General features: G+C 47.0%; 1 protein-coding gene across 3 annotated transcripts in view; it reads left to right on the forward strand.

Moving 5' to 3' along the window:
• Nucleotides 1–1,875: 1,875 nt before the first annotated feature.
• Nucleotides 1,876–23,999, forward strand: part of GCC2 (GRIP and coiled-coil domain containing 2) — a 122,199-nt gene continuing 100,075 nt past the window's right edge. Inside the window, exons 1-2 of one of the 3 annotated variants that reach the window (XM_029604578.1) lie at nt 1,876–2,009; nt 16,234–16,290. In XM_029604578.1, coding sequence (XP_029460438.1) covers nt 2,004–2,009; nt 16,234–16,290 — 63 coding nt within the window. In that variant the 5' untranslated portion in view covers nt 1,876–2,003. Of the gene's footprint in view, nt 2,010–10,029; nt 10,172–16,233; nt 16,291–23,999 lie in introns of those variants that run through there. The other 2 variants (XM_029604577.1, XM_029604579.1) reach the window with 2 other exon arrangements.

Raw genomic sequence — 23,999 nt, forward strand, 5'->3', positions numbered from 1 at the left:
TTCCAGTACCTCGTTCCTGAGTCCACGTCTGTGCCCGAGTCTACGTCTGCACTTCCAGTACCTCGTTCCTGAGTCCACGTCTGTGTCCGAGTCTACGTCTGCACTTCCAGTACCTCGTTCCTGAGTCCACGTCTGTGCCCGAGTCTACGTCTGCACTTCCAGTACCTCGTTCCTGAGTCCACGTCTGTGCCCGAGTCTACGTCTGCACTTCCAGTACCTCGTTCCTGAGTCCACGTCTGTGCCCGAGTCTACGTCTGCACTTCCAGTACCTCGTTCCTGAGTCCACGTCTGTGCCCGAGTCTACGTCTGCACTTCCAGTACCTCGTTCCTGAGTCCACGTCTGTGCCCGAGTCTACGTCTGCACTTCCAGTACCTCGTTCCTGAGTCCACGTCTGTGCCCGAGTCTACGTCTGCACTTCCAGTACCTCGTTCCTGAGTCCACGTCTGTGCCCGAGTCTACGTCTGCACTTCCAGTACCTCGTTCCTGAGTCCACGTCTGTGCCCGAGTCTACGTCTGCACTTCCAGTACCTCGTTCCTGAGTCCACGTCTGTGCCCGAGTCTACGTCTGCACTTCCAGTACCTCGTTCCTGAGTCCACGTCTGTGCCCGAGTCTACGTCTGCACTTCCAGTACCTCGTTCCTGAGTCCACGTCTCTGCCCGAGTCTACGTCTGCACTTCCAGTACCTCGTTCCTGAGTCCACGTCTCTGCCCGAGTCTACGTCGTTCCTGAGTCTCGTCTGAATCCATGTTCCAGTCTTCGCTGCCCCTGGCCTCCATCCGGCCTGCCGCTTCGTGCCGTACCCTGCGGCAGGTCCGAAAGGGCCGGGAACGGTCGGAGGACTGTTCACAAGACCAACATTGCGTTGTTGGGTCTTCCGAAGCGTGCGGGTCCGGAGGAGGGCCTGTCTTCCCAGTCATCTCTCCAGCCCTGCTCCCGTCCAGCCCATGCTCGGGCATGCCACGCCGCCTCCCGCGGCACCTCCTCGGAGTTCCTCTGGGGTGGAGCCGCGGCCCAAGGGCACACACATCCCCCAGGAGTGGGATCGCTCTCCTAGAGCTCCTCAACAAGTACAGCAAGGTTTAAAAAGAGGTTGGGACAAGCTCCTTATGTTCCTATGACTGGATGGACTTTGGTCTGATCCAGCTTGGCGTGTTTTCTTATGTAAAGCCAGTGTAACTTATTGGTGCCTGGGCCCCTGCAAAGAATGCATGATCATGTTAGCAGGGGAGCGATCTGGCGGCAACTATTGTGGCAGAGGTGTGGGCTTCGCCGGTGGGAGTGCAGGAGATGACCCATGAGAGCCAGACTCTCTCTCAGCCTACAGAGGCTTGGCAGATCTGACATCCCAGGTGCAATTTCTCATTCGGATATGAAATCTCCCTCTTTTGGGTGGCGCATTTTTGGGATTTCTAAAATCACCGCAGGTATCGAGTGTCTATGTTTTAGGGAGCTTTGGCTTGCACCCCCCAGTCCGATAAAGTTCATGAAATAAACCCCCATCCGCCACGATGCTCAATATCCCAAACTCTAGGCAGCTTTACGATGGCGACTTTTCGTTCCATCAGCACAGCACATCTTCATTCAAAATAAAGAAATAGCAGCCGCGATCATTCCAAGCAAACACGTGACGGAAGAGCAAGAAATAACTACAAAACCAAGCAGAAATAAAAAAAAAAAAACTTAAACTAAAAACCCCAAAACGAGTTCACCACCTACTGCAAAGGCGAACGGCGCTGCCGCGAGGGGCCGGCCAGCAGCGCGAGGAGCCAAGAGAATGCGGCTGAGCGCCCGCCCCCTGTTCCCAAGGTTACCAGAGAAACTGACGGGCGGAGGCCGGCTGGGCGTCCTGACGTCAGGGGCTCCGGTGACGAAGGCGGAAGTGGCAGGAAGAAGCCGCGTTGCGGCGGCGAGTGGGGCTCCCTTACCTGTGCCTCTGATCACCGGAGCGCGGGCGAGAGAGAGAGAGAGAGAAGTTAGGAGCCGCAGCCGGGCTTGGAAATCATGGAGGTAAGGGGACGGAGGCCTCGTCCTCCGGTGGCTGAATTGACTCCTTTCGCTTTCCTGTCTGGACGTTTCCGCCTGCGGGTTAGGTGGCGGTGTTACCTCTCAGCCAGTTTAAAGGGAAGGGGGGCACGGCTGCCCATCATCACCATCACCGTGACTCTGAGCCGCTCCTGCTTTCTAAACTCCTTCTGGGGTCGTAGTCCTGCATTTGTGTTCAAAATTCATAACCGTTTGCTCTGTTCTAGTAGTGTCTGAACTTTGGTATTGTATTGGTATGTGATACTGGTCACTGTGCTGTTCGTAACTCTCTCCTTATAAATGGTTTCCCAATGAAACATAAGGGAGGGGAGGGAATGCAATAAGAGTACACTGAATGTTCAGCGCCCACTTTCCTAATGTGCGCGCCCAGGCGCTTCTCCTGGGGATGCCATGCAATATGTAAATTAGGGCTTGCATAGCCAAGGAGGCGCCGGGGTCGATTGCGCGCAGTGGGCGCCCAGGACAGGTCGGCTGTCTGCGGGTTAGGAAAGCGGGCACGGTTAGGAAAGCGGGCACTCGATGTTCGGCGCCCACTTTCCTAACGCGCGCCCAGGCGCTTCTCCTGGGGATGCCATGCAATATGTAAATTAGGGCTTGCATAGCCAAGGAGGCGCCAGGGTCGATTGCGCGCAGTGGGCGCCCAGGACAGGTCGGCTGTCTGCAGGTTAGGAAAGCGGGCACTCGGTGTTCAGCGCCCACTTTCCTAACGCGCGCCCAGGCACTTCTCCTGAGGATGCCATGCAATATTTAAATTAGGGCTTGCATAGCCAAGGAGGCGCCAGGGTCGATTGCGCGCAGTGGGCGCCCAGGACAGGTCGGCTGTCTGCGGGTTAGGAAAGCGGGCACGGTTAGGAAAGCGGGCACTCGATGTTCGGCGCCCACTTTCCTAACGCGCGCCCAGGCGCTTCTTCCTGGGGATGCCATGCAATATTTAAATTAGGGCTTGCATAGCCAAGGAGGCGCCAGGGTCGATTGCGCGCAGTGGGCGCCCAGGACAGGTCGGCTGTCTGCAGGTTAGGAAAGCGGGCACTCGGTGTTCAGCGCCCACTTTCCTAACGCGCGCCCAGGCACTTCTCCTGGGGATGCCATACAATATTTAAATTAGGGCTTGCATAGCCAAGGAGGCGCCAGGGTCGATTGCGCGCAGTGGGCGCCCAGGACAGGTCGGCTGTCTGCGGGTTAGGAAAGCGGGCACGGTTAGGAAAGCGGGCACTCGATGTTCGGCGCCCACTTTCCTAACGCGCGCCCAGGCGCTTCTCCTGGGGATGCCATGCAATATTTAAATTAGGGCTTGCATAGCCAAGGAGGCGCCAGGGTCGATTGCGCGCAGTGGGCGCCCAGGACAGGTCGGCTGTCTGCAGGTTAGGAAAGCGGGCACTCGGTGTTCAGCGCCCACTTTCCTAACGCGCGCCCAGGCGCTTCTCCTGGGGATGCCATACAATATTTAAATTAGGGCTTGCATAGCCAAGGAGGCGCCAGGGTCGATTGCGCGCAGTGGGCGCCCAGGACAGGTCGGCTGTCTGCAGGTTAGGAAAGCGGGCACTCGGTGTTCAGCGCCCACTTTCCTAACGTGCGCCCAGGCACTTCTCCTGGGGATGCCATACAATATTTAAATTAGGGCTTGCATAGCCAAGGAGGCGCCAGGGTCGATTGCGCGCAGTGGGCGCCCAGGACAGGTCGGCTGCTGCGGGTTAGGAAAGCGGGCACTCAGATTTACGAGCATCCTTTTTCTTAACTAGTGTACAGCCATGGGTTTGGAAAATGGATGCTCATTAACTGAGTCTCCGTTTCCCTAACTTGACCACTGGCACTTTTTTCTTTTTTTTAACTTTTGAAACTTTTTGGTTCCTCTGACTTGACATCGGCACGATATTAAGTTGGAAGATGTACAGAAAGGCAGTATTTTCTGCTTTTCTGTGCAACTTTTTGGGATGCTCAGAATTTAATGCCTGCTCTGAGTGTTAATTTCTGAGCGTAAAAATGTGCCGGTCCGGCGCACATTTTTTTTTTCTTTTTGTATCTCGGGAGCATAGCCAATAGCCTCATCAGCATTCATTTGCAGGTGACGAGTGCCATCAGTTTCGCTTCGTGTTGGGCGCGCTAATCTCCTTATAGCATAAGGGGCTGTCAACACGCGTCGGCACCTTTGACTACAAAAAATTAAGGACCAGAAGTCCCGGAATACTTACAGGTGGAAGGTAAAAAATCAGGGTACCTGCCAGGAATTAGTAGCCTGCCAGCAATGTTCCCTCTAAGGACTGGGTTGCTATGAGCAAATATATTTTTTTTTCATTACCCTGTGAGCACTACTTTGATGCAAAAAAAAAAAAAAAATCAATTATATGCTCAAAGTAACCCAGTCCTTAAGCGGGAGCATTGGTAGCAGTATGCACACAAACTTTCTTACATACGCATAATACACACACAAACAGACTTGCACGTTCACTCTCATACACTTTCTCCCATATTCATGCTCATTCTCATAAACACACACACTGTCATTCACTCTCCAGACTCACATGCACACTCACTTGATTCTCCTCCTCCTCCACACACACATTCATCTCAGTAACTGCAAACCCTTCACTGCCAAACACTTTGAGATGTAACACAACCTCTGCAAAAAGAAAAAAAAAACCAAACGAAAAACTTGCCATACCATACCAGCACTATCTCAGGATTCAAACAGCAGTATCCTTATCTATGATATGGCAAGAATGCAAATATTGTACCATGCTCTAGAACACTAATACACCACCTACAGGGATTAGCAGAACAAGCTATAAGGCTACAGAAAAACTACATGCCAGCAGAAATACTGCACCTTAGCTATACATGTGGAGCACAGACAGATCCTTACCTACCTAGTACCAAATAAGGGACTACAAATTAGAAACAGAAACATTGTATTTATTTTTATTTATTTAGCACTTTTATATACCGATTTTCAAGTAACAGGCTTACCAATCAAGTCGGTCTACATTACAACAATAACCATGACATGAGAATGTCTTGCAATAAACAGGATGCTCGAACTTGGATACAACGAACTGGGTTCACAGCGTAAATAAGATCGGTAAGGAGACCAGCGAGCCTAATGTTAGCTGGTGTAAAGATCAGAGATTAATAGGAGGGTAAAAGGTATTGAGATTTAACTACATCGGGAAAAGTAGAGCGAGCAATTCTCTTAAGGAGTTACCAAAGATTAAGATCACTGGTGGGACATCTGATAGGATATTGGGTTAGGAGAAGGCTTGGTTGAACAACCAGGCCTTGAGTCTTTTTTTAAAGGTGATTGGGCATTGTACTAGCCTGAGGGCTGATGGAAGAGAGTTCCAATGCTTAGGGCCGGCGGTGGAGAAAGCTCTTTTGCTTAATGTTGTTTTGATGCTTAATGTTTTGATTTGCTTAATGTTGTTTTGATGCTTAATGTTTTGGTTTGCTTAATGTTGTTTTGATGCTTAATGTTTTGGTTTGCTTAATGTTGTTTTGATGCTTAATGTTGTTTTGAAACATGCAAACAGAAATAAAATGGAAAGCCTGAGAAATCAGACTGAACAGTGGAATACTGAAGAAAAAACCAAAATAAATACGTAATGCACATTCCCAAAGATAACATACGCCAATCACTAAAAATTCAAAATACATCTTTAAAAATGTGATTACCTTTTGTTTGTCTGATCTTATTTTTCTGATTGATTGGTGCCCAACTTTTTTTTTTCCCCATGTTCCCTTTCTCAGTCTTTTACCAATTCCTTTTATAGGGTCTCTTTTTTTATTTTCTTCTCTCTTCATCTGTCTTCCTCCCTTCATGTCTCAAACACACACTTAGGCTCTGGTTCCCACACGCTATTTCTCTCGCTGACACACATAGTCACTCACACGCTCTCATAAGCAGGCTCTTGCATGCTCTCTCATACACACACTGGCTCTCACTCTGGCATGCTGACTCTCGCATTCACACTCTGTCTCTCATACATACACACCGTATCTCTCTCGCATGCTTTCTCAGACACAGGCTGTCATTCTCTGACGCTGTCTCACACGCACAGGCTCTCACATGCTGTCCAGGGCCGGTGCAAGGGGGTGTAGCACCTTAGGCAGCCCACCCCGAGTTGAATGTGCTCCTCTGACAGTGCTAGATAGTTATGGTCTCCCTCTCACAGTGATTTCTGGCTCTTTCTCTCTCTCTCTGCACAAACCTAGCGAGCGCTCCATGATTGCCACTATCCCTCCTCTCTCACATTTTGCAAAGTGGCGTCCCCGCGTACCCCGGCAGTGCCCTGCCCACTGACGCTGCCCTAGGCAACTGCCTAGTCCCGCCTAATGGCCGTGCCGGCCCTGAAGCTGTCTCTCTCACACACACACACTCTGTTCTCTCATATGCTGTCTCTCAACTCTCTCGCTACAGGGCCTTAGCCTCCCTCTCCCTTTTGCAAGATGCCACAGACACTGCTCCGTTTCTGCACATGGGCTGACACGCCTCTTCCTTCCTGCCACCTTTTTTCTTCCGTGCCGCACGGGCAGGGAGGAGGAGGAGCACCTGGCGTTTTGGGGGCCTCTTCTTTTCTCTGTGCCATAGTGGGATGGGCTCCCCCATGACCCTCACTGGTCTCCTGCTCACTTCGGACTGTGGTGGGATGGGCTCCACCTCAACCCCGACGGTCTTTCTGCACGAGGGAGTAGAAGAAACAGTGCCTGCCAGGGTTGTTAAAATGGAAATGCAGAGGCCGCTCCATGACTCGGTGCCTCCTTTGCTAAGCATTATTCCCATAGCCTCAGACTGGGAGAAAAACCTTACTTTCTTGAGAGATAAGTTAGGCCAATCATGGCTTTTTTTTTTTTTTTTTATATCCCTCCTGATGCCTTTTGGCACCTGCAGTGCTGATTTTGAAGCGAAGAAGCAGGACCACAAATACCAGAATGCATTGGGATGTAAGGTCAGACGTCTCCCTCCAGAAAGGGAGCCACTCAACGGTTCTGGGAATGGTTTCCTCTTCATTTTGCAGTACCAAGGGCCCTTCTTCATCTCCCAAACGTATCCTTGCTTCTCTTCTACCTTACTGGATTCCAATACTGGTTTTTTATTTTCTATCTCCAGCACCTTTGGGAAGCTGTGCCATCTACCTTCCTTTTTCTTTGTAAATATTTTACTTCCTCGAGTTGTCATCTTATTTGTTTCTGTTTTTATTGTAACTCCATTTATATTGAGCGACCTGTAAGGACGACTCGGGCCTTGCAGATTATACAGAATGCAGCTGCATCAGCCTTGATCAGTATTCGCCCTCACGGTCGTATAACTCCCATTTTAGTCATTACACTGGCTTCCTGGTGCCGGGTGGTAAAAAAAAAAAAAAATAAAAATATAAGGTTAAACCAATCAAGAAGATCTATTCGGTATAAGAAGTGACCTAAATACCCTAATGGGACAGCCATGCGTGTGTGACTGTCACATGAGAAGCAACAAGTACACGCACACACACTATGTGATTCATATCTTAAGGTGCATATTGAATTATAATCATTGGTCACATTTTTTGATTTTTAAATAATGAAAATAAAACTTTGGGAGGAATTCCAGTGTCTTGTGTAAACCTGTATGTATGTATTGGTCTCTCTTGGAAGCTGACACAGATCAAGTGTGTCGAATAAAATAATTGCAAGGCCTTAGATTCTAGCATTAAAGTTGCCAGATTTTAAAGTTATGGCAGCATGCAGGAAGGCGCGTGCTTATCACCTGTGACCACCATTGTACACTGTGGCCCATGGAAAGCCTCATTCAGTCAAAATCATTAATCAGCCATTATGTAAATGCATTTTTTTAAGATTTTGATTGAATGAGGCTTTCTGTCAGCAACCGCTTAAAATGGCAGTCACGGCGTCAGTGCTGTTGAGCGTCTGATGGGATCTAAAGTTGGCTTGTGTGGCAGATGCTTTTTCTTGTATGTTTATTTTCCTATTATAATCTTTATTCTGCTGTGCATAATGCCTCTCTTTCCTGTCAGATATTGATTCTGATTTAAATGCATAAATAAAAAAAAAATGTAAAAAATATTTGCGCTTGCCATTACTGTCCATAGATATGGGATAATGGGACTCTGTGCTGAATGGTTTAGCAAAACTTCCTTGCACTTTCACCCCTCTCGTAGTCTGGGTCTCTTGGAAGTTCCAGCTTCCTAATTAGTTCATTTGATTGACGCCCGTAAGAGAGAAGTTTCAGTTGCAGGCCCTGTACCATGAACGTGCTCCCTGCTCAAGTGTACTCTGAATGCCACAAGCTGCAGCGGTCTCATCCCAGCTTTGTTTCCTGTTACTGTCACCTTGCTCTCTACATTAATGCTCTCTACATTAATGGTGGGGGTGGAAGGGAAATAGAACCAAAGAGCTAAGAGAAACAGATAAGTATGAGAGAAAAAAATGTGTGAAGCTTGCTGGGCAGACTGGATGGGCCGTTTGGTCTTCTTCTACCTTCATTTCTATGTTTCTATGTTTCTATGATTGATAAAGGTCTTTCAACAAAAAACATGTCAGAGGTTTTTCATGAATTTCTTGACCTGTTTTCTCTTCACCCAGTCAAAACAAACTGAGCAAGTAGTTGGCTAGAAAATACGTTTCACCTTCGACCACTGACGTAATGAAGCCACAGCTTACCTTGTGGCCCATTTCTTTGGACCGAGTTGGTGGGCAATAATCAAAACCGGGTGCCCTGGTTGGTGCCCAGTCCATGGCTAGCTTTCACTTGCAGGGTTTGCACCAGTGATCGACTTGATTGTCGTCCAGAGGAAACCTTTTCCCGCAGAGATTTGTGCCTGGGTGATTTTTTTGGCACCCAGCTCCGTGCATAGGTCCACCCGGGAAGGCCTCTGCAATAGGTGGATCAAAGTACACCTGACACACTCATGGACTTTTAGGTTAGCCTCTTGCTTGCCTTCTTTCAGCCCAGCCTGCCTTGACCCCCACATAACAGGTGCAGCCATTCGAAGCTTTCCCTATGTGTGTGGTTAACTTGTTAAATCCAGAGGATAAAATGCTGCACATTTATTGCTGTGATTTTAGAGTGGGAAGGGTGGCTGATCAGTCCTGATCCTCTCAAGTCTCTGGCTTCAGTTTTCAAGAAACATTTCACTTGGTCGTGGCTCACTGGGAATCCGGGGATATGTACTGATCAGACAGAAAGTCATCCAAAGCAGTCATTTTGGCAGCTGCTTAATCATTTTTCCTTTTTGTTTTCCACCGGAGTTGGGGATTGGTAACTTGACAAGTCAGCCTCATAGGTTTTACGATGTTTGTTTAGGCTCACAGCATGTTAATTAATGTGTCTGGATGGTTTTCAGAGAATTCTGGTACCTACCTAGCATGCCTTCCCACATTTAATTGAGAAAACGGACAGGTGTGAGTCCTGTATGCGGAACAGCTGCAGGCCAGGCCGTGGCCTAGCCAACTCCTTGCCCTGTGATGCAAGTACCGAAATATGAAAATTAGATTGTCTGCCCTGGATTTTAGCCTGCTTTCCTAACAAAGTGCACGCTTGTGCTTCCCCAGTAACTTCCGTGTTTAGTGTCCGGTCCACAACGCTCTTGGTATGCGGTCAGGAGGGTCCAAGTGTCTCCCGACAGGCTGTGGGGTTTTTGTTTGTTTTTTTGATCCATGTATGCATGAATGCATTTTGGAAAGTAGGCTCCATTAGTTCTGCTTGACATTTCTTGGGGGATTTTTTTTACTGTATTCTAGGAGGAAATGTATTTCATCTTGGAGCAGCATGAAGGAAGTGGCAGGGCGATATCAGGAGCTTCCGAGAGTCCACCAGAATATTTTAGTCAAAGCAGAGTAAACGCCAGGTCTCAACTTCTCCAAACAAGTCTGGATGAATATGCATATGGCACGTTTTGCATACAGTGGCTATAGTTTTGTGGTTCAGACCTGTCTTTTCGGCCTGGGCGGGCCCTGCAGCTGCTGCACACCATGAGCCTGATAACTGCCCTTTTGCACCTGACAGCCCTGGATGGAGACGGTCAACTGTCGTGCACCGGCCAACAGCACGAGAAGAGAGCGGAGTCACACAGCACTGGTAGCAGGAGGAAATACGCAGAGCCGGCAGGAGAGGATCCGGCATGTGCCGGACGTTGGTAGGAAGAGGGCCCAGAGAGAATGGGCCAGCTGGGAGAAGAGCTGATGGAAAGAGGGGGCAGAATGATCATAAGCCCACAGGAGAGGACTTGTTGCATGCTGGCTGGCCAGAGAAAGAGGCCACAAGATAAGCAAGGGGTCGGGAGGGGAGGATGGAGGGGCAGGAGATTGGATGTAGGAAGGGAAGAGGACTTGAACGGGAGGGTGGAGGGGAATAACTGAATGAAAATAAGGGAAGGCTAGCATTTTGTTACTACGAGTGAACTACTGTCTTAATTTTTGGTCCCATCACGGCAGCAGTTGACGCACCAGCCGTAACTTAATTCCTGTGCCAGATATTAATTTCTGCGCAGATATTAATTTCTGCGCAGATATTCTAACTCCAGAGACAAATTCAAACTAACGCTTGATTTCACCACATCTGTGAGCAAAGCTTTGCAAGAGTCAAAATTCATAGGGATTAACATCGCCAGAAGATCACTGTTGCCAATTCTAAGCACTTCACACTCTTGATTTTCTTCAAAGAGAGCTTAGTCTGTCTCAGGTAGGCTGGGAGATCACCGATAAGCCATCAATAAGATAAGGAAATGCCAGAGTATTGTCTTAACCCAAAGGTCACGTGATTTATAGATCATCCATTTATTTATTTATTTAACATTTCTTTTATACCGATATCCGTTCGCACATCGTATCGGTTCACAGTGAACAAAAAACCATTGGGCAGTGCCCGTACATATAACAGATAACATAATATAATATGATGAACTAGGCAACATATAAATAATTTTTGGGAGGAGCCCTTACATATAACAGGCATCAATGGGTAGATGCTATGGACTATAACTATAACTATATACATGATAGTGCAAAGTACAAAATCAGCAGACATAAAGGCGTTCGTACCAAGATATCAGTATAACATTCAGAGGGGGGGTTTTATGTAATAGGGGGTGAGATGGAGTAGGCTTGCTGGAAGAGCCAGGTTTTAAGTTTCTTTTTGAAAGTGGGGGTATAGGTCTCTGTGCGGATATCATGGGGCAGTGAGTTCCATATGGTGGGGCCGGCAAGAGAAAAGGCTCTGTTAATAGTGGAGGAGAGTTTAAAAGATTTAATAGATTGGGCACGGAGTGTTCCTTGGAGGGCTGGGCGTGTAGGTCTCTTGGAGGTAAGGAGGGGGGTTAAGCCAGTTGAGGTTGGAATTTACTAGACTCTTATGTATGATCGAGAGTGTTTTATAAAGAATTCGTGACTGTATAGGGAGCCAGTGTAGTTCGATAAGTGTGGGGGTGATGTGATCTCTTTTCTTTGTGTTTGACAATATCCGAGCGGCGGCATTTTGTAGGAGTTGAAGTGGCTTAGTGTGTGTTGCAGGAATGCCAAGTAAGAGCGCATTACAATAGTCAATCTTCGATAGAATAATAGCTTGGAGGACTGTACGGAAATCATTGAAGTGTAGTAGGGGTCTGAGTTTCTTTATTGTTTGGAGTTTGATGGATTTGATGAATGGTTTAAATGAGAGGTTATTATTGATAATAACTCCTAAGTTGCGAGTGTGCAATGGGAAGTTGGTAGCTGAGTAAGCAGGAGGGATGTCTGCAATCCATGCATTGCACCAAATGCATTGAACTTCCCAGCAGCTGCATGAATATATTAAATAATATAGGTAACAATGATGAGTCCTGAGGAGCCCCACAGGGCACATTTTCCAGAGAAGAGACGCAACCCTTAATGCAAACTGAAGCTATGAGACTTGAGAGAAAAGATAGGCTGGCCAAATCCTGTCCTGCAGTCACAAGCAGATGACATCTATTAAGGAGAATTGTATAATCCAACTAGATCAAAAGCTACCATAATATCTAACAAAACAAGGAACACTCGCTCCCCTCTATCTACACTGCAAAAGCTCATCCTACTGAAACTAATACAAGTTTAGTTCTCTGGTTTGAAAACAGTTCAGTTTCAATGTACTAAGATTGCAGCTTTCTCCAGGATCAGAATGGCCTAGAACGTCAGTTGGGTTTGAGTGCTAACTTGAGGACTGCAGCAGCAATGTTGCTTCCCCGTCCACAAGTCCCGTCAGCGTCTTCTGAGCCTTGTGGTAGTAAGTAAGTTGCCAGGGCCATTTTGAAGCAGGTAGAAAAGGTGGGACCACATAGGCCTAAAGATGGGTGGACCAGTGGCAAGAGGAGAGAACCGAGTCAGGCGTGCAGGCCCCAACACTTCCCTGCAACCGATCTCCCTAAAACAAGTAAAGCTGCTGGGACCATTTGTACGTCTGCTTACTTAGGGGGGCCAATGTAATAAGGCGTGCTGAAGCTGCTGCGGGTTTGTACACGCGGTTTCCTGCGCAAAGCACTATACGGGGTTGTAGTAAGGGTTTTGTGCATGGTTACAAGAAGTGCTTACAGACCTGCGGTTTTTCTATGTGAGTGCATGCTAATGGCATGCAAAGGAGGTGATTATCTATTCACAGTCAATGCAGGGAGATCGGGTTGGTGCGGGTCTAGGGGGCATTCCATGAAGTTAGCAAGTAGCACATTTAAGACTAATCGGAGAAAATTCTTTTTCACTCAACGCACAATAAAGCTCTGGAATTTGTTGCCAGAGGAGGTGCTTAGTGCAGTTAGTGTAGCTGGGTTCAAAAAAGGTTTGGATAAGTTCTTGGAGGAGAAGTCCATTAACTGCTATTAATCAAGTTTACTTAGGGAATAGCCACTGCTATTAATTGCATCAGTAGCATGGGATCTTCTTAGTGTTTGGGTAATTGCCAGGTTCTTGTGGCCTGGTTTTGGCCTCTGTTGGAAACAGGATGCTGAGCTTGATGGACCCTTGGTCTGACCCAGCAGGGCAATTTCTTATGTTCTTATGTGGGCAGGAGCTAAGTGAAAGCACAGGTGTGGAGACCAGATTTTGATGCTTTTGCGGGTCAGCCAAATGGCAGACGGAACGGGTAGAGAGAAGGCCAATCTGCATTTCATGCTCTTCCTGGCGGTCGGAGTCCAATCTGAAGGGGTTAGATATCATATCGCTCTACCCACCTTCACACCAACTTCTGGACCACTAATTCTTTTTTCTTTGAAAGCGAAAGGCTTTCGCCACTAGAATCAATCACAGGTGTTCACACGCTGATGGGTGTATGCGCAGGTTTCTGCGCAGATATCAGCGAGGTTTACTAAATAGGGCCATGAGCATACATTGTTGTGCATATGTTTGGTGTGCGCAGATTTTATGTGCGTATCTAATTAGCATATGCGGCCGCTATTACATCCCACGCTTCCACTGGTTTTTGCTGTGTGCGCCCAAACAAAAATCCACAAAGAAAAATCAGCGCAGATTTCAGCAATGGGTCTTATTACACCGGCCCCTAGGAGAGTACAGTAGTAGTAGCAGGTTGCCACTGATCATGGAGCCTCTGGGGAAAAAAAAGGCTCTGCGTGTCATTACAACACCGGACCTTGCTCCAGCCTAAACACAGCTCTGGAAATTGCCCTCTGTTAGTGTTACCCGGCCTGTTTTCTCAGCAGGGGATTCTTTTTAGTTTTATTTGTTTTTTTGTTTTTATTATATTTTTATTGGATTTTTTTTTTATTAAATCTATATCTTTATTGGATTTTTTCCATCAAAAAATTTAGGAAAAAAACCCCTGAAAAATATGACTGTAATATAGGAATATGATTATAAAGGCAAAGACAAGGAAAAATATGTAGGGGGGGGAAAATCTCCAGGTAATTTGTGAATGATGCCTCGTGTCTCCATGATCCCCAGCCCTGGTTCTGATTTGAGCAGGAAAAAAACCTACCAGGTCAAAATAAATAAATAAATGAAGGTTGATTAAGTAAGTTAGAAGTAATACTGGATTAAATTGTTACCTTGCTGACTAGTTTGCTAGTTTTCGGGAACTCTGCTCCTTTCAGCTCTAATGCAAAACTTAAAATCTAGTCGTCAGTGTGTGTTAATTTAGTCCACTGAAAAGGTACTGCCTGCAACTTGTTTGACTTTTATATTTACATATCCAAGTAGACTAACATGGCAACCATTTTATTATTTTTTATTATTATTTGTACAATTTTTATATACTGTTGCACAGAAACAAGTTCTGTCTCTACGGTTTACAATAATCACATTTTAAGAACATGATAAATAGGAAAAAGAGAATAACAATATAATCTTAAAATCGAAAGAATTAAAGTATAATCAAAAACTATTTAAAATAGAGCTAAAATTAATGTTAAGAAGATAAGAACAGAGTAAAAGCAGAAAAAAACAATCATATAAAAGGCCTGGATTAAGCTTCGGTGACCATTTCGAAAGTTTGTTTAAAAAGCCATGTTTTAAGATCTTTCCTAAATCTCTTCAAGTTATCCTGCAGTCGTAGCTCTTGGGGCAGTTTGTTCCAGAGGGACGGCCCGGCAATAGAAATTGCACGGGCCCCTGACTTCGCTTAAATGTGCAGACCTTACTGTTGGAACTGTCAAGAGGGCTTTATTGGCAGACCTTAGATTGCGTTGAGGGATATGTAGTTCTATCGTAGAATTTAACCAGGCAGACATCACTATATAATATTTTATGAATAATGCATAAGGTTTTATAGGTTATTCTACTTTCTACTGGCAACCAGTGTGTAAGTCCTTTAAAATTGGAGTGATATGGTCCTTTTTCCTAGTATTTGAAAGAATGCGAGCCGCAGTATTTTGAAGGTCCTGTAAAGGGCGTAGTGTCGCTTTTGCAAGTCCTAGCATTGTGGAGTTGCAGTAATCAAGTCCGGTTAATAGCAAAGCTTGGAGTGTTGTTCTAAAGGTTTTCCTTGAAAGGAATGGTTTCTACCGTTTTAGCATCATCAATTTGCTAAACCCCTCTTAAAGCTCATCTCTCTAAGAAAGTTTAAAATTTAATTCATAATCTATGATTATTCCCAGGTTCCTAGTTGTATCTACTAATCTGTAGCTGGTTACATCATTAAGCGTCACAGCTTTCTCTTCTGAGTTCACGTTTTTTTCGGTCTAAAACCATAAAAACAGACTTATCTAGGTTTAAAATCAACCATATTTAATTTATTATTTCATGCTAAACTTCTTTCTGTATTAAGTAATAAAATCATCTAACAAGCAAAGGCTGTGTCGAGATATTTCGAGTTTATGGTCAACGTTTTCATCTAAGGCTTAAGTATAATGAATATTTCGCTGGATTGCTGCAGCACAGTTGCTTTCCTAAATTAGTGCTTGAGTAGAGATGGCCTGAGTGGGCTTCAGGCAACCTTATTGTAAAGATGAGCCCAATAGCACAGTGTGGTTCATAAGTGAAAATGACCAAGGCAATAGAGAAGAAAGGCCCCGTTCTCTGACTCCGTGACCGCCATGTGTGTCTCGCAGAACCTCCGGGTGTGCAAGTGCCTTGCACTCTTTCTGTGAGGCTGGAGGAACGGGAATAGAGGGAATGTGTGTGTGTCTTGGCCTGGACGGAGAGGAATGGGACTAGGTGGGATGAGGTCTGTATGTTGAGAGGTAGCACGCGTGTGTGTTGGTGACGATTTGAGTTTTGTAAGCGGGGGTCTATTTGAGCGAAACTGCGCGATGAACACAAGCATTTGTACGTAATGAGGCTGCCTAACGAGCTTGTGTTGGTGATTTGATAAAGAAGAAAATAATTTAAAAAAAAAGGGATAAAAAAAGTAATAAAAAGTTGTGTGTGTATCTAAGGTGGTTGGTTGGGTGGTGTTTCAACCATTCACCGTGCTTAATCAGGATGGAACCATTGGCTGATTATATATGAAGCCCCGCCTCCCATCTATAAAAATTGATTTCACTCCAGTTAACTTTTGAAAATAAAAATGTAATGGGGAAATTTTTTGGTGGATATTGTTAAGTCTTAAAGCATCAGAAATGAAAATAGTATATACTAATCGTTCTCATTGTTTCTGGGGCCTGGTGGAGCTGCCTCATGGGAGAGTGTACTGCTTCGCCCAGAGTTTCACAAGCCAACGGGGTTTTTTTTTTAATATCAGAAAGGCAGAGGTAGACTCCCAAAATCAGATGTAAATCTGCTGTGCTCCATTCTCTTGCAGGACACCGCTCAGGACATGGTTGCCTCCCCCTCCATGCCGGGAATGGGCAAGTCAAGGGTAAGAAACCAGCTACGTATTCTGCACAAATGTAGAGCGGTGTTGAACAGTCCCCCCCCCCGGTTCAGTAAAATGCAGTGCCTGCTGGTTAAGAAGCCCGAACGCGGGCCGGCTCCGTGGCAGCGCTGTTGCCCGGTCATGGGTCCAGTTCCCGAGTCGGGCTTTCTTGCGGAGGGAACATTCAGCGTTGGCAGGTCAAGTGCAACGGTGACGTTTGCTGAACCGGATGTAGGGTGCGCCTTGCGTGGCTTCTGGAAGGAGCCGTGCTTTGTGATCCCCCCCCCCCGGCTGAGCATTGTCGCAAGAGCTGGGGTGAGTTCGAGTGGACGTAAAATACAGGGGAAACCCTCTCTCCCCGGCTAGCTGCTTTGTAGCTGAAAAGAGACCCAGTTTGGACTGAACTGGAAGCGCAAGCGGAGCAGGATGAAATGGCCAGGCCAGACCAAAAAAAACTTTTCTAAGCTTCGTTGTTCATCCTATTGGATGAGGAACGTGAGATTAGTAGCAGATGTCTAGTGATCTTTATGAATAACCAGCTTGTCTTATGTTAAGAAGCAAGCTTTATTTGTGTTGGGACACCAGTGTACTGGTGGAAGAAACTGACATAGTGGCTGAGGGTTTAGGTTTAATGTGTCCTTAGGCTGAGAGATCTTCTGAGCAATTTGCTCGGCGTTCAGTCTAACTGGTTAAGCCCAGGCACTGAAACTGAACGAAGCTAAGTCTCGAGGGGGGAACGTTATAAAACACAGATTTATTTATTTTTAGAAAGCATTGCGAAATAGTTAGCAAGAGAATTTTGTGGAAGCAAACAACGAGCGTAGAGTGAAACAGGACTTGGATGAGTTTCTTCAGGGGAAGACTGTGGAGCGCTGTACAGGACTCCTAATCCACGTTGGGGGGAAACAAACTGGTTGGAATCCTGTATGGTATAAAGTTGAAATTGCTTACGCCTAGGAGAGGTCTAAAAAACAATAAAACAATTCTGCATGCTAAATGTGTCAAAATAATGCACTATAATCGCTTTTTCTTTGAGTAATTTAAGCTGCAGTAGAAAAAACCCTTCTTATTCCAAGATGCAGAATCCCCCCCCCCCCCCCCCCGAATTACTGCCATAGTGCACCGTAACGCGAAGCGCTGGTTTCCTGCGATCTGCAGAGCCTGAGGGCAGCTTTGAGCTGCAGACAGCGCCAACTCCTTGCAGGGACAGGCGGTGCCTTGTGCCAAATGCCGGCAGTTGAAAGAAATCTGTGCTGACTGAAGGCGCTGCTTAAGGCTGTGCCAATTGCCAGATTAAAACTCTGAAAACAGAAAACCTAACAACCATAAAGCAATAGCCCACTCTTTCCCCATTGCAGTTTGTCTCCCAATTCTCTCTCATCCCCACACGTTCCTCTTTCCCCCCAGCTCATATTCTTCACCCAAATCTTGAAAAGTAGAGAGAGAGAGAGTGCTCAAGCTTTTAGGGTTAAGGATACAGAAGATGTTTATTAATCAGGAGCTCCGCATTAATTATGTCCTTGTGACTCATAAGAGAGACGTTTCTTGGAAGGCAATGCCCGGAAAGCAGGAGCTGATGGCCCACGTAATGCCAAGGGTCTGCGACCTGCCCCCTCTACCCAGAGCATTAGCAGCAGGAGATCATTATTAACGTTAGGTTGAGTTGGGGGTTTTGGGGGTTTTTTTGGGGTGTGGGTAACAATTTCTTCCTGCTGCTATTGGGTTTCCAGCTCGATCAGAGCCAGGGCTGGGATCCGGCACCACAAACCTTCATTCGCAACCTCTTTGGGCTGCTATTTTCCTCCCCTTATTTTATATTTCTGCCCAGGGCTCCTTCCAGAATCCTGCAGTCGGGAGCCCTGAATCTGGCCAATGGGGAGGCAGGTATCGTCGCATGGTGAATGGGGCTCCTGCCCCTCCTCCCACCTCCAGCTGACCCAGGAAGTGAAAGACCTGACCCAGGAACCAAACTCAGGGCCTCCGCACAATAGAATTTAAGTCAAAATACAGACCTTTTTTTTTTTTTTTCCTTTATACTGAAACTGTTGTAATTTCTATGCTGTTTATTTTTCATGAGGTAACAGAATTCTGAGGTAAACACCTTCCCCAGCTCATTTGTCTCATTTGATTTGGGTTGGTTTTCTTTTCTTCCCTTTCCCTTGGCCTTCTCCCCTCCCTCTCTATCCCGGCCTCCTCCTCGTCCGTCCCCCCCCCACTCCCACGTCCCTCTTCACTGTGGTAAGGGTCAGCAGCAGCTCCCTTTCCTGCTCTTCGTGAATTTGTGAATGGGATTCGTAAGGGCTCAGGATTAACATTGAGAAAACTAATTCTTCTCAGAAAGGGTGGTAGATGCTTGGAATAACCTTTCCATGGAAGCTGTAGAACAGACAGATTTTTTTTTTTTCAAAGGGATAATCCTTAGCTGCAAAGAAGTGAAGGGAAAGCCGGAGATTAACTTGTGCCCATGCCACTTTAATGGGAATCGAGTTGCACAGATTTAGATGACCCTTATGATCCTTATCTCCCATCACGTTCTGTTTCTACGCTTAGGGACATATTGGAATGTATGTAATAAGATAATGCCATAGAATAATAGATTGAAAGGGATATAAGAGCCACTCAGTTATGGCACAAGAATAAAAAAAAAATATTTATCAAGTTTTGACATGTTTGTCTTGCGATATTGTATACAGACGGAAAAAGCCAACTGGTAGGTGTAACCCAGAAATGTTCTATCGTGTAGACAGATGGACTCAGGACCCCAGTGGGTTATGCTCCCCTGCCAGCAGATGGAGACAGAGCAAGCTGACATCACTGTATATATGCTCCTGCAGTGACCCCAGCCCGCCAGTATTCTCCGTCTCCAGCAGATGGTGGATGTGCATCTCCCTATGGGGATTGCTGTGAATTTTGGCAGGAGAATTTTAGATTGAGGAAACGAAAACTCCGCTCTCCTGCGGTGATACCTGAAGGTCCCTCCCCCAGTTGAGAATTCCTGAGGTGATTTCTGTGGTCCCTCACATGTGTGCCTTGGTCCGGTAGCCGGTTCCTGGCGTGGACTTAGCTGCTTGAGCATCTGAAAGGCAGCGGGTGCAGGAAGCTGAGTACGGCAGTTGCCCTCTTCCCCCACAGACTGAGACCGTGTCTGTACTCGGCCGGTAAGCGCTGTGCTCAGGTAAGTTTAAAAAAAAAAAAAGGCAAGTTTTACCTTCAGAGACAAAGGGGTTTTTAGGACTTCCTCTGGTCTCCATGCTCGGTGTGCTGTCCTGACATTCGTTCCCGCTCCTGTTGGGGTTAGGGTAACTGGGAAACCTGGCGGGTTGAGCAGTTCCGGTGGTCTAGTCCCTGCAGTTAGGCTCTTTGCCTGCGAGCCGTGTGGTAGGCTGTGGCAGTGTTTTCGTTCGCTTCTTTGTGTGCTCTTCTGCCCTCTGCAGGACGTTGGTGTGCACAGTGCACTCGGCATTAGGCGGGCCTTTTGTGCTCATAACTTTTTTTTAAGTGTAGTGATATCCTCCAGCCTGACGCACAAGTTGTGTGTTCACCTCGCCACGCTTATTTCCAGGGCACCTAAAATTTGTATGCGTAAACTTTAAGCATGAGCCGTTTGGACACACAGCGCCGCTAATGGCACCGGTAACCAAGAAGCCTAAGTGCCCTTCTCTTTGCGTCGCCTGTCATATTAGGGTTGTCTTCCAGCATGTGTCAGCGCTGTTCGGATGCTCTGGGAGAGTTATCTTCCTCGGATTTTGCTAAGCCTGGATCCTCCCAGTCTGATGATAGTCTGGTTACGACTTTGGCTGGAAGTGCGCCAGATCTTGGTACTCCCTTGACTGGCTTCCCCACAGGGGGACGGTAGTTCAGTTGGACCTGCTCCAGTATCTTCTGGGCTTGGCCTGGATCCGGCTGCTTTTTCTTGGGTGGAGTTTTTTTCAGGGTCTGCAGGCATTTGTTCAGGTGCAGTCCTCTTACTTCGCTCACTCCTGACAGGTTGGAACCTCAGTCAGTGGCCTCTCCCTCTTCCGCTCCTATGGTTAAGCACCAAGCACACCTTGGTTCACCACGGGTATTCCTGGTAGGGACCCAAATGATGAGGCAGATGCTGATTCCTTGGAAGATGGGGAAATTCCTCCTGGTTTGGAGCCAAATCGGACGATGTTACTGATTTTTCATAGAGATGAACTGCCGGCCCTGACTTCCCAGACCTTGAAGATGCTGGGAGTGCCTGGGGAAAATTCCATGTCAGAGCCAAAGAAGAATCCCGTTTTAGTTTCATTGCAGAAAGCCTCTTGCTTTTTTCCCATTATGGACGCTATTCAGGAGTTGATTGATCTTGAATAGAACGCCCCATGACGCAAATTTCAAAGGGGGGTCGGGCATTAAAAAGCCTGTACCCTCTGGATCCAGCTGTGAGAGAGCATTTGCGTTTTCCCAAAGTGAATGCGCTAGTCTGTGCAGTTTCTAAGTGGACGACTATCCCCATGGAGGGGAGGATTGGCCTTGAAGGAACTGCATGTTCGAAAAATTGAGTCTGTCCTTAAGCAGGCCTTTGACACAGTGGCAATGACCTTGCAGGTTGCTTCCTGTTGCGCTCTGGTGGCACATTCTTGTCTGCTTCTCTCTTAGGAGGTGGATGATTCTAGGGTGAATTCTAGAGCAGTTGTGGTACCCGCTGCTGCCTTTTTTAGCAGATGTGGGCTATGATTTGGAAAAGCTGGCCAGTAAGTGGGGTGAATTTCCAGTTTTCCCAATTACCAGAAGGTAAGAAGCCATTGCAACACCCCTTTTCTGTGAGGGGTCGTTTCAGGGGTTCCAAGCATTTTTGTCCGTACAGAAAGTTGACAATTCAGAGGACTCAGCCTTTTGGTAGGTCTGTCCTTTCGTCCCCGACATTCCAAGAGAGGAGCGGGCTTGGGTGGTGCATCATCCCGAGCTTCCCAATGAAGGTTTGCCAACCAACCTTTGGGAAGTGGAAATAGGACGCCTAACTCTTTTATCAGAGGTGGGTCGAGATCACATTGTATCAATCGGTCCTGGAAGTGATATAGGAAGGATATGTGCTGGAGTTTCGCAGCATTCCTTGGAATGTGTTCATGGTGTATCCTTGCCACTCCCCTCAGAAGAAGCAGGTGGTAGAATCTACGCTTCTAAAACTCCTCCAGCTGAGGGTTGGCGTTCCCATGCCTATATCTCAGGAAAATATGGGGCGCTATTCCATTTATTTTATTGTGCCCAAAAAGGAAGGTTCTGTTTGTCCCATCCTGGATCTCAAGAGCATCAACTGACATATGTGGGTGACTCATTTTCACATGGAAACTTTACGCTCTGTGATAATGGTCATGCAATCGGGAGAGTTTCTGACATCCCTGGATCTGTCCGAGATCTACCTTCATATTCCCATCCATTTGGAGTACCAATGTTTTCTGTGCTTTGTGGTTCTGGTCGTCGTCATCAATTCTGGGTGCTGCCCTTTGGTCTAGCCACCGCCCCTAGAACATTTCCGAGGTTATAGTGGCAACGTTGAAGAGCGATGGGATCCTGGTGCACTCGTACTTGGACGACTGGCTGATTCAGGCCAAGTCTTTGGAAGAGAGCCGCCTGGTGTCCAACAAGGTAATTTCCTTTTTGCCAAGCTTGGTCGGGTGGTGAACCTGGCCATGAGCAGTCTCCATCCTTTTCAGTCATTGGAGTATCTGGGAGTTTGGTTTGACACAAGGCAGGGCAAAGTTTTTCTGCTGGATGCTCAGCTCCAGAAGTTGAGGCGGCAACCCTGGAAGTGGTGCTGTGGGCAAGGTGCATATGCGTCCTCTTCAGCGCTCACTGCTGTCTCAGAACCAGCATTCTCAGAACTATTCGGTTTGCCTCCATTTGCTGATGGAAGTCTGTTCTTACCTCCAGTGGTTGTTGCAGGAGGCTCATCTGAGCAGGAGGGTGTCCTTGTCCTCCCCGAACTGGTTGGTTCTCATTACAGATGTGAGTCTCCAAGGTTGGGGAGCTCACTGTCAGCAACTGGCGGCCCAGGGATGTTGGCCAAAGGGGCCCTCTGGAGCATCAATCACCTGGAAGCATGGGCAGTCTGGTTGGTGTACTTGCAGTTCAGCCACAGACTATAGGGTCAAGCGGTCCGCGATGTCGGTAGCCTACTTCAGTCGCCAGGGAGGAACCAAGAGCAAGCAAGTGTTGCTGGAAATAGACCAGCTTATGGAATGGGCAGAAGGACATCTACAGATGATCTTGGCTTCCCACATCACAGGAAAGGACAACGTGAGAACAGACTTTCTTAGAAGGGACAGTCTGGACCTTGGAGAGTGGGTGTTGTCCGCCGAGGCATTTCAGCTGCTAGTGGATTGTTGGGGCCTTCCATCTCTAGACCTGCTGACGACTTCTTGCAATGCGAAGGTTCCTCGCTTCTTCAGTCATAGGAGAGATCCGTGGTCCCTGGCGTTGATGCTCTCGTATAGGCCTGGCCGGAAAATGAGTTGTTGTATGCCTTTCCTCCGTGGCCCTTGGAGGGCAGGATCATTCGCAAAATCGTAGACTACAGGGGGCTCCGGATTGGCCAAGGTGTCTGTGATATACGGACCTGGGGAGACTCCTGGTAGAGAAACCCCTTCGTCTTCCACAGATCTGTTGCAGCAGGGGCCAGTTCTTCACGAGGATCAAACTCTGTTCTGTCTTACGGTTTGGCCCTTGAGAGGACTCCCTGTTGAAGCATGGATATTCTTCTTCCCCCAAAGATGTTTCAACAAGATTAATACGTTGATTAGAGTCCACAGTCAGTTTAGTAAGATTTATAATGGCTCCTTCTAAAGATTTTATTGCTTTCCAAAGCAAATCCAGAGTAATTTCAGGCGGAGTCTCCAAGATATGTTCCACACATTCCGCTCCTTTTACTACCACCTTTCCCATTGCTGCTAGGTCTCCCTCCTCCACCTTAGGTAATGAGTCTATCTTAAGAAAATCCACAGGTAAGGAATACGGTGGTGGGGGGATATTTGGTGCACCAGGGCTTAATGATGTTTCGGCTATTGAGTCTGATATTCGCTCAATATCAGATCTCCTTGCAGCCACATTTTCCTCTTGTTCCTTGCTTGTAGTTGGAGTGAAAAAAGCTGGGATCCGTTGTTGAGAAAGCTCCGATTTGGGAGAGGATGCTGCCATCTCCCTAATTTTTGCTTTCCGTTTTGAGTGAGGCATAGTCTTAATCTTATTTATTAGATCCACAAACAGCAATTTTCACTTCCCTTCTCAATTATCAAGCAATCCTTCTGAAAGGGAGGCTAAAGGAACAGATAATGATTCTTAAATTACTCACTTTTAGTGAACCAGACTCGGTAGTTCAATCCAGCACCTTGATAAAACGTTATCGAGTTGTGATGTGGTCCTCACTACATACTTTTTCCAGGTTTTATCGTCTGGATGTGCAGACCCTGGAGGACGCAGACTTTGTATGTTCAGTGTTGACTGGAATGCGGGCAGCTTTCTACCCTGTTCGGGCATAGCTTTGGTACATCCCACTGGTCCTGAGTCCATCTGTCTGCATGTTAGGAAATGGAGAATTACTTACCTGATAATTTCGTTTTCCTTAGTGTAGACAGATGGACTCAGCTTCCTGCCCTCGGCTGCCGAATGATTGTGTCAATAGTCCTCATGTGGGGCTATGGATCCCAAGAGATTACTGGTAAGTGTTCATCCAGTCCCTAGATTGGGGTACC

This window comes from Rhinatrema bivittatum, chromosome 5, assembly GCF_901001135.1.
Source record: "Rhinatrema bivittatum chromosome 5, aRhiBiv1.1, whole genome shotgun sequence".
Classification (NCBI taxonomy): domain Eukaryota; kingdom Metazoa; phylum Chordata; class Amphibia; order Gymnophiona; family Rhinatrematidae; genus Rhinatrema; species Rhinatrema bivittatum.